This window comes from Passer domesticus, chromosome 2 (genome assembly GCF_036417665.1).
Source record: "Passer domesticus isolate bPasDom1 chromosome 2, bPasDom1.hap1, whole genome shotgun sequence".
Lineage (NCBI taxonomy): Eukaryota > Metazoa > Chordata > Aves > Passeriformes > Passeridae > Passer > Passer domesticus.
Genome location: NC_087475.1, coordinates 70,313,009 through 70,331,155, shown reverse-complemented (window position 1 = coordinate 70,331,155; position 18,147 = coordinate 70,313,009). Strand labels below are relative to the sequence as shown.

Below are 18,147 nucleotides of genomic sequence, written 5' to 3'. Positions count from 1 at the left end.
CAGTGTTATGATACCTGAGCTGTTCTGTAGCACAGGCTACTCAGCCACACCAAATCAGTCTCATGTCTATCCCAGGGAAGTGCAGTTGATCTAGGGTAGCCTTGATTTAAGGCTTTAACTGATGGACAAGACTCCTTAGTCCTTGGCAAGTTAATCTCATGGACTTTCTCTTCCACATTAGACACCAATAGATTACAGGCCTACACACCCTTCAGAATCACCTGCGTGTCCCCACGACCCATAAAGGGATGCCTGACTTGGACTAACACCTAAATTCAGATGGCTAACACTGCTAGGATAAATCCTGTCTTGCTGTCTCTGACTGACACTTCTCTTAAACTTTGCTTTCATAGTCTGGATTCTTTCGGCTCTTTAGAATTTATTCCAAAAAAGACATGGCCATCTAATCAACTAGAACCACATCTGTGAATAAACTGACTAATGAGTGTAAATAGTTTAATTCTCATAGGAAAAAAAACATGAAATTGTGCAATTGCACAAAATGAGGCAAAGATGGTCTGGAACCCTGCCCCATGCTTCTGATGTACCCCAAGATATTTCAGACCGTGAATAAGAGAGCAGATATAGAGAATCCCACTGATATACTCTCTTGGCATGTCACTTACCTTTATATGACTGCCACCAGAAAAAAATACTCTCAGCAGATAAATACCAAGTATCTTATCTACATGTATGCAGATCCACAAATCTGCATAGTATAAAAATGCTGGTTTCCTCTCTGTTACCTTGATAGGATCTTACAGTGCCTTTTCAACATGTGCTGTCACACAGAAAGGTTATCTGCTCCTAGGAATCATACCTTATTTTTGCCCGCTATTACAGCTGTTCTCTCAGTGATGCTCTGGATCCTGTTTCCTACATTGCTGCCAGCTTTCAGAATGAAAGATCCTTCAGTATGAAAGCAAAATCCGTGCCTAAAGACAAGAAAAATTGAAATGTTACTGATTTGATATAGAAATTGGATAGAAATTCAACACATAAGACAAAACAATAGATTTGAAAAGAATGATCAGTCAGGAAAACTGCAGGTGTTGTGATGACCAGTGAAGTATAATTGCTTTTCATTAAATCTTGAGGTTTGGAGCCTGATAATTGGATTCACTTCCATATCCACTCCTTGAATATTAGCTCTCTGGAGTAAATGTTCACATTTAAGCCACTGCAAACTGTGAGGCCAGAATTTACAGTCAGATCCTAAATATGGAGCTGTACAAGACCAACATCCCATTTCCAGTGCTCCTGTTTTCAGACATGGCCAAAACATGAGTTCATACCATTTTTAGCCTTTAACTCAAGACAAATTATATTTGTTTCAAGATGCATTCCATAATGCATTGGATGCTTTTTTACTCTGTGTAGGTTCTTTTTGCCTTAACAAAAGATTATGCCAGTTTTAATTTCTGAATATTTTTTTAGTTCAGTTTACAAAACAACAAGATATTAATACTGAGGCTCAACGATTACAAGACACACAGTAAAAACAAGCATAATCCTGCAAATGAACAAAATGAAGTTAAACAGAATTATACCCAAATGAAAAAGGGATTTAAATGATAATTTAACTGGAAGAAAATCAAATACAACATAATGAATGAAAGTCCCAGAGATAAAATGTTTTTGCCTTATGCAACAAATTGGCATGTAATCAGAACATTCAGGTGTGGTCATGGTAGAGATAATTTGTTTGTTAGAGTCTGATTTGGTACACATGGATAGAAACACACTGGAATGCTTCTTAAGTGCTGCCTGGCCCTGTTCTTCTTTGAGAATATCTAGTTCAGTTTTTCATCCAGAATTTAGTTGTTGCTTGTTCGATTCCTGCATCATTGGCAGAGATTAACCCTTCAGCTTGATGAAGTTCTTTCAAATGCACTATGTGCCTTGGATTTGAAAGATAATGGCTGTGGTATCTGTAATCAAATAGTTCTGACCTGTATAACAGTTGTTTGGAGAAATGAACTTTAAAGCCCGGTGACTGAAAAACAGAATATGATGCAATCCTGACCAAAGAATGAGATTCATTTCACTTCAGCCAACTGTGCAGTTTGCCTTGCACAGTAAACTTTGTGTTGTTTAGAATACCAATGGTGCACCAACTTTACATGCCTGTTTTTAATTGTGCAGCTTTGTGTCAAACTGGCCAATGACTTAGCAGATATTACAGCTTAAAGAAATAATGACATGGAAACTAACTTGGGTTGCCCAAATTTCACAGTGTGCACTGAAAGGATCAGTGTGTCAAAAAGACCAAAAAAAAAAAAAAGAAAAGAAAAAAAAAAAAAGAAAAAGCAAAGCAGGAGAAGGCAATGGAGATTCATGCATGGAGAAAGGACAGGGAACAGGAAAGCCCTATCCACACAACCACATCTTTCAGACTCTGGTTTAAAAGCCAACTTCTAATACATTACTTTTGAGGCCAGGGGGAATGCAAGACAGGTGCATTAATAAGGGCACCTGTCGTACTCAGATGGGGCAAAATGGTAAAAATTATTCAGAAAGGTAGATGCCATTTACTTTGCACATTTAAAGCTTTAAGAAGTGTGGTTCCATAACAAGAATAAAACACAGAAGGCATGATACTTTGGCTAAGCTGGTAACATTTTCATGCCATAGAAGATATCAAAACTCAATTTGTGATGCCAGACACACAAACAGGCAGTATCAAAAGCACATTTGTGACTGGATACAATCTGTACAGGAAAACAGAGACACAAAATTCCACTTCATGAGTATTAAAAGGTACCTCCTAATTTATTTTTTTCCTATCCCCACAGAATGCATTTATGTTTCTTTGTTACAGTGCTGAAATTTTTGTACTCTTTACCATGGAAGTCCTTACACATATTTTGGTAAAGGACACAAAGAAGGCATAATGCATATTCAGAAGCTGCTTGTGCATCTCTGAAAAGCATCTCCAATTTCCTTTCTTACAGCTCTGGAGCCTCCAGACGCAGTTGCTATTATTATACTCTTCCTCACAATTCCTTAAAAAGACTGTATATATTTAATTGGCCATGTGTTAGGGATGAGGACAGTGTTATGTCTTTGTTGATGCTTAGCACAATGAGATGCTGATTACTCATTAATACCAGAATGCAAACCACCATCATAACTACAATAACATCACAATAACAAGAAAAACACATGTAAAGTGCTAGATTAGCCCTGGAGGCACATATGTGAACTCTACTGACGTCACATTCCATTCCATATCCAAAATGGGATTACAACATTAATGCAATTAGAGTAGAAAATCAAATACTCTTCATAGTTGTTGTCCGTGGTTTTAATAAAAAAGGAATCACAATCAAGCTGAGAATGCTACACTCAACAGCACACAGCTGGAGGTGTGAGTACTGTTGTACACACAACGTCGGCTCCACCGACTGCTGGATCAGCAAACGTTTACGGATCAGTTGCGGCACGGCTGCCAGGCAGAGTCTAGGACAAGACTCAGACTCATCCCTTTGGATGCAGAACCAGATGCTTCCTCTCATCAGCTGCCAAATCCCTTCACTTTAACCTCAAATACACTAAATAGCCCAGGGGCAGCTGTGTCCACGATCCTGAGATGGCTACTCAGATTGATACTCCAAGTCATCCCACCTCTTACTGCTGCCAGTGGTGCCATGTGAAAGGTGCTGCCTAAGCCAACAGCATCAAGTAGAGATGGAGAAGGGAAAAATTAGTCAGAAGCCCTGTCTCTTAACTTGACTTCAGCTTCTAACAACTACCATTTTGTAACAGAAAGAGAAAAGGTTCTGCTGAGCTTAGATGCAATCACCAAACCAAATGTTTGTGTTAAGCACAGATGCTTGGAAAGAAAGAGAGCAAAATGAAAACACAAAAATCCATGCTGGCTGGAACCAAAATAGGCAATCATCTTCCTGTTAACTCAATTGATGTTTCATAGAGTGTGTCCTCACATAACATCAGCTGCATATTTTTCTGATTTCAAGGAAATTACCAATTTCTTCAAACTACCCACTCAGTCAAATAACAAGGGCATTGCATTTTTAGCAGGAACTGTCTGTGTTTGCAGAGAAATCCCACTGCATTTTAGATATTTGAATCTTACTCTAGAGTACATGATATCTCTAGAGTACATGAATTCCTGAAATGTTTTGTTGTGGGATGAGCCTCGGTGCTTTGCATCTTCAGGAAATCTTACAGCGGGGTTACCGCCGGGTTACCGAACGAGCACGCAGGGATTGATAAACAAGCTGATATCCGCCAGCACATTTCTGTGCATTCCTTTCACATGTGTCCCTGCAGACCCTTTCACGTTTCTACTTTGTGGGTGCAACTCTGCATGTGTAGAGATCCCACGTAGGAAATACTAACAGGGGTGTGTACAAACCTACGTTTATAGAAGTTACACAACCTCCAAGTGAGGTAATCAGACTCTGCTGCCTTAGTGGACCGCTGGTAGAAGCAGAGCACTCAGGTCAATCACACCCTAAGTAGTTTTTCCCATATGCCTGCATGTGTGCTGGCATGCACGTTTGCAGGTGTGCACCCACAAAAGCACACATCGGCCATTGAGAAAGGCTATTCTTTTGCAAAAATAGGAGCCAGTCTGTAAATATAAAATCAAAATTCTCTGTAAGGTTTTCAGAGAAGCCCAGCACAGGGGGAAAGAGGGGTGAGAGTGGCTCTGCCTGTGGCAGCATGAGTCCTGCTGTCAGACCTGCTCATCACCCAGAGCTTCGGGAATTTACATGGGTTTGGAAAGGCTGAGGGTGGTTTATGCAACCAGAAGTAAGTCCAGCTTTACAAAGGGTCTGTGATGTGCGGAGCTGGCACCCACAGGGGCCCTGGAGAAATGGCTGGGGGGAGGGGAGCCAGCCTGCTACTCAAGAATACATCAAGCCCTTGAGGAAGCAGAGTGTGCCATGTTTGAAGATGCAAAGATAATCACAGTGCTGGGAACCGTCTTGTGTAGCGGAGGAAGCCAAACAACAAGAGGAAAGCAGCATATGCTCGTGATTTCGCACAGGAAGCTAGCAGCACCTCCTGCCAAAGCGAGATAAGAAAACTCCCATGGCCTATTCTGGACAAGGCTGTGGTGATCAGCCTTTGCTTCACACTGTCCTCACTCTGCTCCGTGGCCCGTTCCCTTTCCTAATGAGTTTCAGAGCCCTCACTTCTATTAGCATGCAGCATGCCAAGCACAATAGCATGGGGTATTTATAACTATCAACAGGGAAAAGTTTCCAGGGTAAGAGTGTACTTCATGTCATCTTGATATATTTCACTGAAATCACACTACAAACCAGCTCCAAGCTAAAGTCCTGCCGATGAAACTACTGGTCTCAGAAGAAAAGCTGCTTGGTGATTTATAGCAGAGCATGGGAGCTGAGGTAAACAATTTGTCCAGTTGCTCATAGGATGGTTTGATCTCACGTGTGACAGTCAGTTCTGATTGAAAGCCCCAGATCTAGCCCATCCAGACACATCTTCCCCGTGCCAAAGACAGTACTGCAGTTTTCAGTTCAAGCACAAAAACAAATACCAGAGAAAGAGCCTCAATCCACAGATCAGTTGGAAAAATACTCATCTTCTGTCTCATCTTCCCAGCTTTTCCCTCCCAAGCCCTCCTGTGTGATTCCAGAGGCCATTGCATTCGTTACCTTGTGTAACTTGAATTTCATTCAACTCTGAAAGTAAGCATTCCTCTTGGCAAAGCCCCTGGCAGCCTCACTCACACTCTCATTCACTGGGGTAGTATTTGTTGGGAGGGAGAGGAAACCATCCTGTCACCAACAGTGCCCATTTTTTAGAGTGATTATTGGCAGTCACCATACTTTTCTCAGCAGCTATCCTTTTTTTTTAGGGCAGAAATTCCTAGCAGCGTGAGGGCAATGTTACTACAAATTCAAGTTGGGCTGACTCACATTGTTTAAGAGGCAACGGCAATGACACTAACATTAAGACAGGAACTCTGGAAATTCCTGGAATTGTAAAGAATACATAAGAACTGGTTTTTATTTACAAGTTACAAAAAAAAAATCTGAATGGTGTGGGCCATGCCTGCTCTGCACCTCAGTGTCCAGCGCTGTGTGATTGATAGCACAGGGCTGGTGTAGCCACGTGTCCTTGGGAATATTGAGTCAATTTGAAGCAGGAAACAGAGAGGAAAAATAGTAGCAGGGAGCATGTACAGTTTGTAAAACGTGCTTTATGGGGGTGGGGGAAGGAGAACATGTGTTGGCCCCCTGCCAGCTTTGTCTATGCATGTGATTCTGTGATTCTAAGAAGCTATGGTCCAGGTGCTCCTGCTCTAGGTCAAAACCAATCAGTTAGAGGTCAAAATACTGGCAAAACTGCAGCTGGGAGCTCATCCCAAACACCTTCCATAATATGCACATTGGTGGAGCTAGGAGGAAAATTACAGGTGGGAGGAACTGGTTATATTTTACATTCTTTATTGTTTATTTGTTCATTTATATTTATTTATTTAGGATCAGGTCCCTGATGTTCCAAAAGCTTCATTCTCCTGGGGGATATCTTTGAAAAGAGTAGGGTAGATGGCATTTAGAGCTTTGTTGTGTATTTTCATGGCTCTATCAAAAAAGGAAGCATTTGATAGCTGCGTATTGCCCTTCTTGCTATTACTGACATGCAACCAGATAACTGGATGGTGTTTCCCTTTCATACACATCCTTTCCAAACATTATGACTTGCCCTTAACTATTCCAGTTTGCTGCATGGAAAGCTGATTGATCTCAGCTATCTCAAAAGAAGCAGCAAGACAAACAGCAATGTTACCTACCCCAGTTTTCAGTATTTCATCAGCCCACACTCAGATTTCCATGGGAAAAAAAATCACTTCTTTAACTGCACACCTGAGCACCCTGCAACACCAGTTACTCGCAAAAAAAAATGCAGATGAATGAGGCTGAGAGTCACCAAAAACCCCATTTTGCTTCCAACTTCTTTGCCATCACTTGAAACTTCTGGCTGCAAGGGAACATAACAGCATTTTTCAGGTGTCTACACACACTGAGGTTATCTGAAATTTTCTCACCTTGTCTTAGAAAACTGTACTTTGCTTCTTGATCCTTAATTTTCTACTGCTTAGCATTCTTCATGGACACAGAATGCCATCATATTTCAGCCAAACCTACCTTCGTTCCTTGTTATACTACTCTCTTCCCTCCTTTACTAAACTGTGTTCACTCTCATCTCCCATGAAGCCACTGTGATTCAGCCTCCACTTTCTCTGTGCAAAAGCAAAAATCATGTCCTGCACAGACAAGCAGGATGTTGGCTGGAACTATAGAATTATCCCATGAGGTTTCCGTAAGCACCTAGAATTTCTTTCAGGGGAAAAAAGTGTTTGAGAGTCTGTAGTATTGCAAGGAAGAGGGTCTTGCAGTTTGGTTGAACAGTCAGAATCCTAAAGAGAAATTCTACAAAACCTCTACATACAATGTCCAGTCTTGTATTTTTTTATTACCAAATAATGTTCCCTGTAAATAAAGTCCAAGATATTGCTCAGACCCTTCTAGTGTAAGTTATTTTCCTTGCACAACTCACTCCTTATAGCTCACTCAACCTCTAGATATAACCTTACATCTATAATATTTCAAGATCCATGTATCCACAGCTCCTTCCTTCTCAGAATGCCAAAATTCTGCTTTTTTCCTTTTCTGTCCTATCTGTATCCTCTTGGGTCTAGAAAGGAGTAACTCTTCAGTAGCCTATTTACACAGTCCTTCATACTGCCTATCTTGCTGACAAGCTGGAAGCATGGCTCTCACCCTTTCCATTTTCCAGTGATTAGCAAAGGAGACAGAGGAGCTGTTGATCCACTGAGGTTGTGTTTTTCAAGATGATTTGTTTTCAGCTTCTCTTCAAGTAGGGGTCTGGGAGCAACTCTTGGCTGACTGGAGTGAGGGACTGAAGTCCAGGCAGAAAACAAGGAAAGGATGAGAAAGAATGGAGGGAAACATTTTTAAGGAGAGAGGGGAGTTGATTAGAGGGAAAACAGGAAGAGAAAATACCGACAGGCATGGATGTAAGACCAAGGATCCATCTACCCCATATCCTGTCCCAACAATGACCATATGCAGATGGTTGGGGATGAGTAAGAGCGGGACTAACTTCAGATATTTCCTTCTAATACTCCCCCAGTCACCAATTATTATCAGCTCAGGAACTTCCCGCAATATAGGCTGTTTCTACACTTCTCTTCCAAGACTGTAGAAAGTTTTCAAACCCCCAAAATCTTCTGGCAAGGAGAGTCACAGCTACACTATCCACTACATGAGGAGCTATATTCTTTTTTAGTTCCAAATTCTGCTCCTCCTGTCTTCATCTAATGGCCCCTATCTCTTGAATTGGAAGAGATATACACAACTGATCCTCAGACGTGTCTTTCACAAGTCTGTAAGTCTCTATCCTGTAGCTCCCAAGTAACTTCTTTTTCAGTCTGCAAGAGTCTTGATCTCCCTCCTCACTCATCCTTCACACATTCCTCTCATTCTCTGAAATTCCTTTGATCCTTTTTTATGCTATTCCTGGTGTATCTCCGAGTTTGGCTGCATCCTTTGAAATGAAAGGATCAGAAATTCTCGTAGCATAAAAGACATGGATAATTTATGGATTTGTGGAGTTATCATGGTGTTCTGTACTGCGGTCTTTGTTTCTTTCCTGGTAATTCCTAACACTTGATTTTCTTTTTGAGCTGCTCATGGTGGTGTTCACTTTCACAAACCCATCTATCACAGCACTCAGATCCCTCTTTGTAGTAGTAATGATCAGCCAACAGCTTTTTAACATGTATTTTACATACAAAAGCAAGATTCCCCCCCCCCCATGTATATCATGTGCATTTATCTTCAGTGAATTTCACCTGCCACTTTTTCACTCAGATACCCAGACTCATAGAGTTCTGCATTTCATTGCAATCAGCCCCTCATCCTTACAAATCTGAATAACTTGTCATCATTAGCAAACACTATCACCTCCTTGCCACCTTTTCCAGGTTATTTCTGAACGTGTTGACAAGTACAGACCCCAGCACCAGCTCCTGAAAACCTTCACTGATCACCTCCCTACGCTGCAAGAACTGGTTGTTCCCTCTTAACCTCTGCTTTCTATTTTTTAACTGAATACTTTTTTCTGAGCACGATCCTACCTCACATGCCTGTTCAAAGCCTTCTGCAAAGGCTTCTTGAAAGGCATACACATAAAAGGAAAGAGGATGCTAACTAAAGTTTGTATATTTTTGTAAAAGGTGTACTCGATCCAGTAATAGTACTCCATTCATAATCACTCCTAAGCACACACAGAGCTTGACCTGGTGCCTTCCTTTGGCCAGGAGCCCCTGCTAGTGCAGGAGCAGGCTTCTGGCTAGGGGCTGGGACTCCCCACTGGCTCGGACACTGCCAGCGTGCGGGGCCTCGCTCACGTCGTGCAGTCCCCACGTACAGCCTGTCACACACTTGGCTTCCTACGGGCTGGGCCGCACGGAGCAAAAGATCAAGCAGAAACATCCCACCACCTACGTGACCCTTAAGTGTTTTTCCTTAAGGCTGGGTGTCAGACTGCACAGAGTAAAGCCAAGAGACCACCCTGTGAAAGGCAGCAAGAAGTAAAAACAAGAAACTGGGAAAAAATTAAAGGAAGAGCAAGTGAATAAAAACCCAGCATAGGCAAGTGAGAATAAAAGCATGATACTAAGCAGAGTGTCCCTGACCATCTGGATCCTACTGTAGCTCCTATGTTTAAAGATTGATCAATGATAAAATAAATAATGCAATGCTTCTTGTTTTAATTTTTTTAAAATTTGGTTTGAAGTGATTTGGAAACTAGCAATATTGAAACTTGAAAGCTTAAGGGTCTGATTCAACTAAGATCCATAATGAAATAATTTATACTTGCAGAATAAATTCATCAGTATGTAATAACCCTGTGGACAGAGTGGGGCAAACTGTACTCAGTATAAAGCATGTATTTTTCAAGCTTATGTAAACACATGGATGTGCCAGATCTGATGCAAATGGCATTTTTCAAACAAAATATTAAAAAATATTATAAATTCCATAATAGTGACTGAAAACAAGGACTTAGCTCTACTCAGAGGAAAGAATGTGTTCACAAGCAAGCATTGGCTTTTGGCTCCCCGTGAAAGTGCAGAATGAGATACTTCAGCATACTCCTTATTCAGGCTGAAGCAGATCAGATGTTGTTTCACTCCTCTTTTTCCTTTGGCTTCAAATTCCCTGGAAGTCCATGCTGCTGCAATGTACACCCTTGACAGTTCCTCTGCATTTTTTTAAGGTTACATAAAGAACCACAAGGATTGACTTTTAATTATACTAATCTGTTTCCCCAACCTCACCAAAATAAGGGAATGGCTAGTAGGATTTTTGGTGTACCCATAAGTACCTTTACATTACTAGATTGCTGTAAGATGATTTTCTTGTAGCACAGGGTGGAAGGCACAAAGGCCACCAGCCAGATCCTCAGCCAGTGTGAAGGTAGAGCTGAGGATTCAGCCACATGCCAAATCAAACAAAGGCATTTTAGAACTACCTGTTTGTTAATGGCATCTGACCTACTGATACCAGCTCCAAAGACTCGGCCTTTCCCTTCCTGAAAATAGAAGGTGGCACAGGAAACAAAACCAGCTGCTGTGGGCAAACTAATGGGCATCAATGTTTGCAGACATCCAAAAATTAAATTTGAGTGGTTCAGTACATTCCTAATTAAGTGCAATTAACATTTGTTCTTTATTTGTTCATTTTACATACCTCACCGATGTCCCAAATCTGGTTTCCCCAGATCATCTATCCAAGCACATCCTAATGATTCTGCCTTTCAATCCCTTATTAATACCCTGACATAAACAATGCCGAAATGCAGTTAGACTGCTATGCACACATGGCCTGCCTCCTCTTTCACTGAAGCTGCTGGGAGCCTGGCCGTGCACTGTCATTATGATAGTCTTTCTGTATCTCTGCAGAAGTTTCAAGGAACACCTCAAGCTTTTTCCCTCCCGGATACTTCAGGTATTCAGCCCTCCATTTCCAACCCCACCATTAGGTGGTTCTACAACCAAGTAGAGTTCATATCTTGACAGTGTAGTCAGAAGAGTAGAGAATCATGTACCAGTTTCCCCAATTACTTTTTTTTTTTTTGTCAGCAACTCCATAATACTGTCACATTTCTTTCTCCCTCAGGCAAACACAGCAGAGGGAGAAAAAAATAACAAAAACCAAAAGCCAAAAACCCACACATTGATGTCATGGCAGGGTTGTAAAATAATAACATAACATTCAGTCTGAGGCTAAACAAAACTGGTAGCTCAAGAGGAGGGAGGCAGCACAGTGATGGGAGAGTTGAAACACCTGTGGTAAAATTTCAGTGTTGCAACTCTCTGCCTTTTCTGAAGGGACAATCAGTGAAACCTTGGGCACAGGCTGAAAATCTCTCCTGAACTGCCCACAGAGAAACTGCCCCAAACAAACCTGCACAGCTGCTGAGCAAGCCAGTGCTTCCAGTGAGCAATAGCAATATCCCACATGCCTTTCTTGGCAATTTCTGCCAGGTCAGTTTAAGAAAAACAAAATCTACTGAAGAGATTCAGGTCAAGAACCATTAACATCAAGCACATTCCCAGCATGCAGACGCTTGTTCTGCAGCCTCAGAACTGATCTGTTTTAGGTGGATCCCAGCCTGCCTGGCTCTGGAGACACTCAGCAAGCCCTGTTGCTGTCTGCTCCTGTACACCTCTGCTGACAACCCAGCCTGAGACAAATTCAGGATGGAAAGGATGGCTCCAGAGCGGTAGAAAAGAGAAAAAGGAGGCTGATGGGCACTTGAGGACAAGTGTCCCACAGGGCTGTGCTCTTCCATATCCACTAAACACCTGGGGGCTGCCCAGCCTGGGAATGTGTCTGCTGCAGAGCAGCAGCATTTGCTGCAGTAAGATAGCCCTGGGAAAGCAGTTTCTCAGTCATTTAAGACAGACCAATTATTTTTTTAATGAATTTTAATTTTATTTTTCATAATGTCTTCTACTGTCTTTTGGCTGTCATCTCTAAATTTAATAACTTAGCATAAGCTTTAAAAAAACCTCAGAATATTGCTTTTTTTGCCCCAGACAGATTTCCTTGACTCTTCCATGTTTCCTTGTTGGGTGAACATCAGAAGATAATCTTTCCACCTACATATCTAGTTAGCTAGCTAGCTAAAAAGGTTGATTAATGGCAAGAGTTAGTTTAAGCAGAGCAATTGTAACAGAAAGCAAAGAACAGGAACTTTTTAATGATGCTTGTTTTTCCACGTTTCAAAAATTCACATTTGTTGAGCAATTTAACCACTTTTTAATTATTATTATTTGCTACAAGGAAACTATAGAAATGATTTAATTTGGCCAGTCTCCTGTTACTGGCCTGAGTGAAGTAGAGAGAAGAGTTATGAAAATTGATTGTATCGGTCAGAAAGCATTGAACTATATGTGTATTTAAAAGCAATGGAATTCACTGAGGTGTTTTTACATTTTTGTAACTGAAATACTGCTTCAAAAATAAAGTGGAAGAAGTATCCACACAACCTAGTGGTTGTTATTAAAGGAGGCCATGGGCAACAGTCCTTCAAAAATAAAAGCATACAGCTTAGGCAGTCAGTCCCCAGCTAGCAGTGACAGGGCTGAAGTGGTGTGAAGTTAAGCACACATATAAAGAAATATTGGAGCAAACAGATCTTGGAGCCAACAGTGCCCTGCACGGTCTTTGCAGAAACAGCATTTTTCATCCAGAGTGCACACTCTGACCTATGAGATGGGACTTGGAAATTTCCTGAGAATCTCTACTACCTCACACTGAAGGGTAACCTGGGGGGGTTCATTGCTTAAAGTACCTGGTACATCTGTGTACAGAAACAAGCACTGCCTGACCACAAATAGAGCAATATTTTACTATTGGAAACCTAATGCTGGGCAGATGAACATAAAAAAGTGGTGTAATGGCAGAACAAGATATGGTTCTTATCTCCTGCATGAGGTACATGCACATTAAATCTGTTGTTTAGGCAAAGCTCCCATCACACAAAGAGGGAAGTATAGTGAGATAGGTGGGATTAAAGGGTTTTCCAGTTCTTCAGGGAGAACCCTGAACCTGCACAGACATCAGCAAAGTGTGCCAGCTGCTGAGGTATTCCACTCTGCTCCCTTCCTGGAGCAGGAGACGAAATGTAATTACACAGGTATTTCTGCCTTCCTGCAGTAGTCAATTGTCATATTATTCAGAGGGAATCATCCCGCTCCTTTTAGGCAAAGCATTAAAAATGGTGCTCTCCAGGCTACTTCCTCAATGAGGGCTTAAAGGAGAAGGAAGGGGAGAGGGTTAAAGGGAATCATCACAGAACAATTATGAAGGCAACTTGGAAGCCAGTCTGGAAACAACATTGTAACAGAGCCAATAGCTGATTCAAACTGTTACATTTCTCCTTTGATCACCTGCTCAGACACACTCCTAATTAGCATTTAATGGAGTCTACAGTTCAGCACATTACTGAACACCTGCATGCAAATGTCAATTCCTCTTTCTGAAGTCTCACTGTCCTGGGCTGCAGTTGCAGACCTGTGCTTGCTAACAGAAGGAAATATCTGACAACAGATGAGCACCACCTTGAATCCCAAGGAAGAACCAACTGTTTCTTCAGTCCTGCACTGGATTTCAATCCAGAGTATTCATAGCTGCATAAACTCTTGAAAGAAACTAAAAGACTGAAAATTTTCATATATGCCTTTCTCGAGGTTTCTCTAGTTAAAAGATGTTGTGATTTCTCTTACATCTATTAGCAAAAACAAGTTTTGCAACTTGTCCCTGCAAGGTAACATACCAGACAGAGGAAATGCAGCTCTCACCTGTCCTTGAAATGGAGAATTTCAGGTAATATCTATTCCAGCATGAGGAGAGATTGCTAGTGCCACCTCTTGGTGAGAAGGGCACAGAAAGACAGCCATTAGCATAATCCCAAGGACATAGCGGGGGGAAAAAATAACTTCTGCTTCTAGGCAGTGCTGAAGTGCCACTGATATCAAAGCACTTACAGGTATCCTTAGTTTGAGATATTTAGTATTGAGACTCTCAGTATTGAGATGTCCTATTTAGCTGAAGGATGTGTCTTGTACCCTTGCAATTAAGCATGTACTTAAATATTTGCCTGGTGCTAAATCCCAGTTCTACGAAAGCGTTAAAAAGTGAAATCCTGTGGAATGTGATTATTCTTCAATTGAAACTGAGAAAATGTTGTGTCTTAAACTTGTCTGGTTTTTAAATATCTTCATTGGGCTGTGATCCAAGTACCTTGCCTGTTTGAACCCTCCAATAGCAACTTAATGACAATGCTGTTGTGGAGGTTGAGTGTTAATCATCAAGTTTGTGTCAGATTTCATCATGCAGGAAGAGCTGTGGATAAGTGAGTCAACACAAACTTCTAATCATAAGAAACAGAGTTCAAAAGAAAACTAAAATGTAAAAAGAGGATTAGTTGAGAACCACATCAGCGTCAAGTAATTTTGCATGGTGCCATTTATTATTATTTATTTTTTATTATTTATGGTGCCCTTTTAAAAATTACCTGGAGAATGGTGGGCACATTTAGCTTGCTGAACTTAATCTGTGACTAAACATACCACAGGACAGATCTGACCTTCATAATAGAAGAAGTTTCTACAACCACACATAGGAGTCACTGTGCATGGAGAAAAGCTGGAGGAAAACACCATGTGAAAGCATGTGAACTTTGCAAGACATTCTCTTCTCTCATGAAAATGCAGAAGCAATTATCACTTCTGGACTAATATTGCATGCATGAATAGTAGTGAACTGTAAATAAACCCGAATAGCAATACCAAATAACCACTCTGCCCTCCATTTTCAAATAACGATGGAGAAAAAGTTGCGTTGTGATTACATGTCCACTGAAAAATATATTGACAAAAAGTAGACAATTTTTATTAACTAAGCAATGTTTACCACAAGATTTCCTCTTGAAAAAAAATTAGGTGTAGTAGTAAAAGAAGACATACTAAATAAAAGTAAAGACATTGTCCTACCTTGTTTTAGAATGGTTTTGTTTACAGGGATACCACATCCATGTAATTTTAGGTGGAGGAATACCATACACAGTGCATGTTAGCACTTGTTTGCTGCCTAGTAAATGCAGATTGGGATCAGGGAATGAAGACACAGCCTTTTCGTATATCTGCGGTTTCACTGGAAAGGGTAAAAATTGGAAAGCTATTAAAACCAGCTTATTTCCAATGTATTGCATGATTATAAAAATACTACGTTCTTGCAGTGTGAGTAACAAGAAAAATCCCCAGAAGAACAAAGGAAAACAGCAGTTCTAAGTCAGACAAGTGGTTAGTTACACATTTAAGTCATCAGGAACAAATATGTGGCAGTGGAGGACAGAAACACTTCTAATGAAAACCAGCATCCATCTTCTGGTTCAAAGATGGATCCTTCACAATGCATTTGAGGCTTGAGTTTGGGTCCATGAAGTCAGTAAGAGAATTGGGTCCATGGAGTCAGTGCAAGATTGGTGACAATCCAGCTCAGAGAAAACTGAGCACTTACATGCCCAGGGGAAGCATGGGAACATGTTGCAAACTTACCATTTACAGTAAGAGTGACTGTAAGATTCTTCGACAAGTTCCACTGTCGAATGCTCAATATTATGGTGTAGTTTCCAGCATCCTCCTCAGCAACATCCTTGATGACTAACGAATAGTCTTTAACCACGTACCGGGCACATTTTTCAGCAGCAGGTAGCCCATCTTTTAACCTGTTTCATGGAATTCCAGAAATCAAAATTCTGAAAAATATTTCTGCTTAAACCACCCATGTTATATCATATCCCTCAATCTTTGGGAAGAGATTGGACTTCCAGTCTAAGATTCTGTTTACCACAGGCTTGTCCTTTCCTTCCAAATAATATTCTTGATATTTGTAAACCACTTTAGAGACTATTAAATCTTAAAATTGATAAGGATATTGATGAGGCTCTATGATATTTGAGAGTTGCTGAAAATTGCAACTCTGAAGATCCCAGTTGTCCATGGCTGTGACCGCCATTTAGTCTAAAAGACAACCATTTTGGCTAAGGGTTGGTCACAGAAATAAAGGTTGCATCATCTTGCTCTGGCCATTTCTCTACAACCTCAGAATACATCCTGGGACAAAGTATTACAGTACTCTAAGCACAGCTGTGATTTTAGGAAGAGGAAGAGTAAGTAGATTAGATAAGCACTTAAGAATCAGATATCCTGCTATCAAGTGAGTGTTTTTAAAGATAACAGAAAATCAATGTAGAAAGTACTAACAGTCGCTCACACGCAGATTCCTGAAGCAAAATATTTTTCTTCGAAGTCTAAACTACAGCGTAAAGTGCATTTTGACAAGCTGCAAGAAGGTTAACATGATGTTGGTAGAAGGGTGCAACACATATTCATTATAATGATGGATTTGATTTAAATGATTCACAGCTTTTAGTAAGTTTTTACAAAAAACTCTTACTTTTCTTAGATGAGCACTAAAATGTGGTCAGAATACTTACTGATTTAGGCATTTCACTGTATGTGCATTTTACAGAACCATAAAATAGCTGCAGCTGAAAAAGCCTTTGTAAGTCATTTAGCCTAATGTCCTGTACAAAGCAAGGTCAGAAGGCAGTCCAAGACCATTTTCAGTATGGTTTTGTGTATCTCCAAGAATGGAGACTCCACACCACTCTGGACTATTTATTCCAATGTTTGACCAACGTCAATTTTAAATTAATAAAAAAATTAAAATTTATTACAATGTTTGGAGATTATTTCATTCAGAAGCTTTGGATCTATATGTGTAGTCAATAAACCCAAACACCGGTAAACCAGAAAATTATGTATAAATGGCTGGCATCAGTGTCACACTCACCAGTCAGTTTTCCACATGAAGCCATAAGTGTAAAATCTTGTCTCGTAAAACAAGACAACACTTTTGGAGCAAAATTAAGTCCTGGCTGTAACATGAACTCCCACTATTCATGTATGTACAATTTGTGTTCTTAACCAGTTTTGTCATAGACCCTTTGTTAAAGTGCAAGTAATTGAGCCAGAGCTGCTGGTGTTTTAAATTATTTAAACAAAAAAATTCTTGAGATCATGAAAAGATAAAATTGTTGCTTATGAAAGTGGATTGGATTAATAAAAAACAAAAAAAATTGTTCCAAAAATTTCTTTACAGAATTTACACAAGACAAAATGAATGGTCCAGTGAATGCTGTGCTGCAGTAGGTCTACAACCTGCAGATCACTGTATAATAATATCAGCTTCCATTTTTTTGCAATAGTGCAACTCATGTCAATAATTTATTTTAATGAAAGCCTTCTTTTCTTTCTTTTACTGCCTGAAAAGCAAGTTCAGGTTTCATATCTAGGTCTGAGTAAAGCTGGATGCAACACTTCAGTCAAAGCTGGTAGAAATATTTCGCTGTAGAGCATCCATTGGTTTCAAGAGGAGACATATCCAACCTGTTTGAGGATCTCAGCTTTAAACTTTCCACATCTCCTTTCTTGCACTTATGAAATGGAAATAATGTTCTCATAAATTGTTAGAACCCCAGGCAGCTCTGAAACTTGAAAAAAATCCTCCCCAACCCTATTATAAAAAGAGGTCCAGGATGAAAACATGGAAGTAACTGTTGTCCTACCATATAACCTCTGGAGAGGGAAATGCCTTCACTTTCATCGACAAACGATAGGATTTTCTTCCAGCTACAGCCTCCAGCGCAGTTTTTCTTCGACGTTTCAAATTAATGAACATTTTATCTTAAACAAAATAAAAAAGTGCTTTGTATTACTGATTTTCACCCTGCAAAATGAGTAGCTCTACTAATGAAAATGTGACTCTAAAGATACTAAAAAGATAGTCTAAAGATAATAAAAATTATCTTTAGTAATTTTGATGCTCCCACATGTTAACAGCAAGAATAGAGCCTAATCTCTCCTAGAGGGCTATAAAATATAAAGGAACATATACACATATATACACACAAATATTTACATATATACATATATAGAAATATATACATATATATATATACACATACATGTACACAATA

At 40.2% G+C, this 18,147-nt stretch overlaps 1 protein-coding gene across 1 annotated transcript in view; it reads right to left on the bottom strand.

Annotated features, from left to right (window-relative positions):
- Nucleotides 1-18,147, bottom strand: part of FLT1 (fms related receptor tyrosine kinase 1) — a 109,254-nt gene that overhangs the window by 56,507 nt on the left and 34,600 nt on the right. Inside the window, exons 8-11 of the mRNA XM_064409121.1 lie at nucleotides 17,737-17,854; nucleotides 15,662-15,831; nucleotides 15,098-15,257; nucleotides 821-935 (exon numbers count right to left, since the gene is read on the bottom strand). Coding sequence (XP_064265191.1) covers nucleotides 821-935; nucleotides 15,098-15,257; nucleotides 15,662-15,831; nucleotides 17,737-17,854 — 563 coding nt within the window. The remainder of the gene's footprint in view (nucleotides 1-820; nucleotides 936-15,097; nucleotides 15,258-15,661; nucleotides 15,832-17,736; nucleotides 17,855-18,147) is intronic.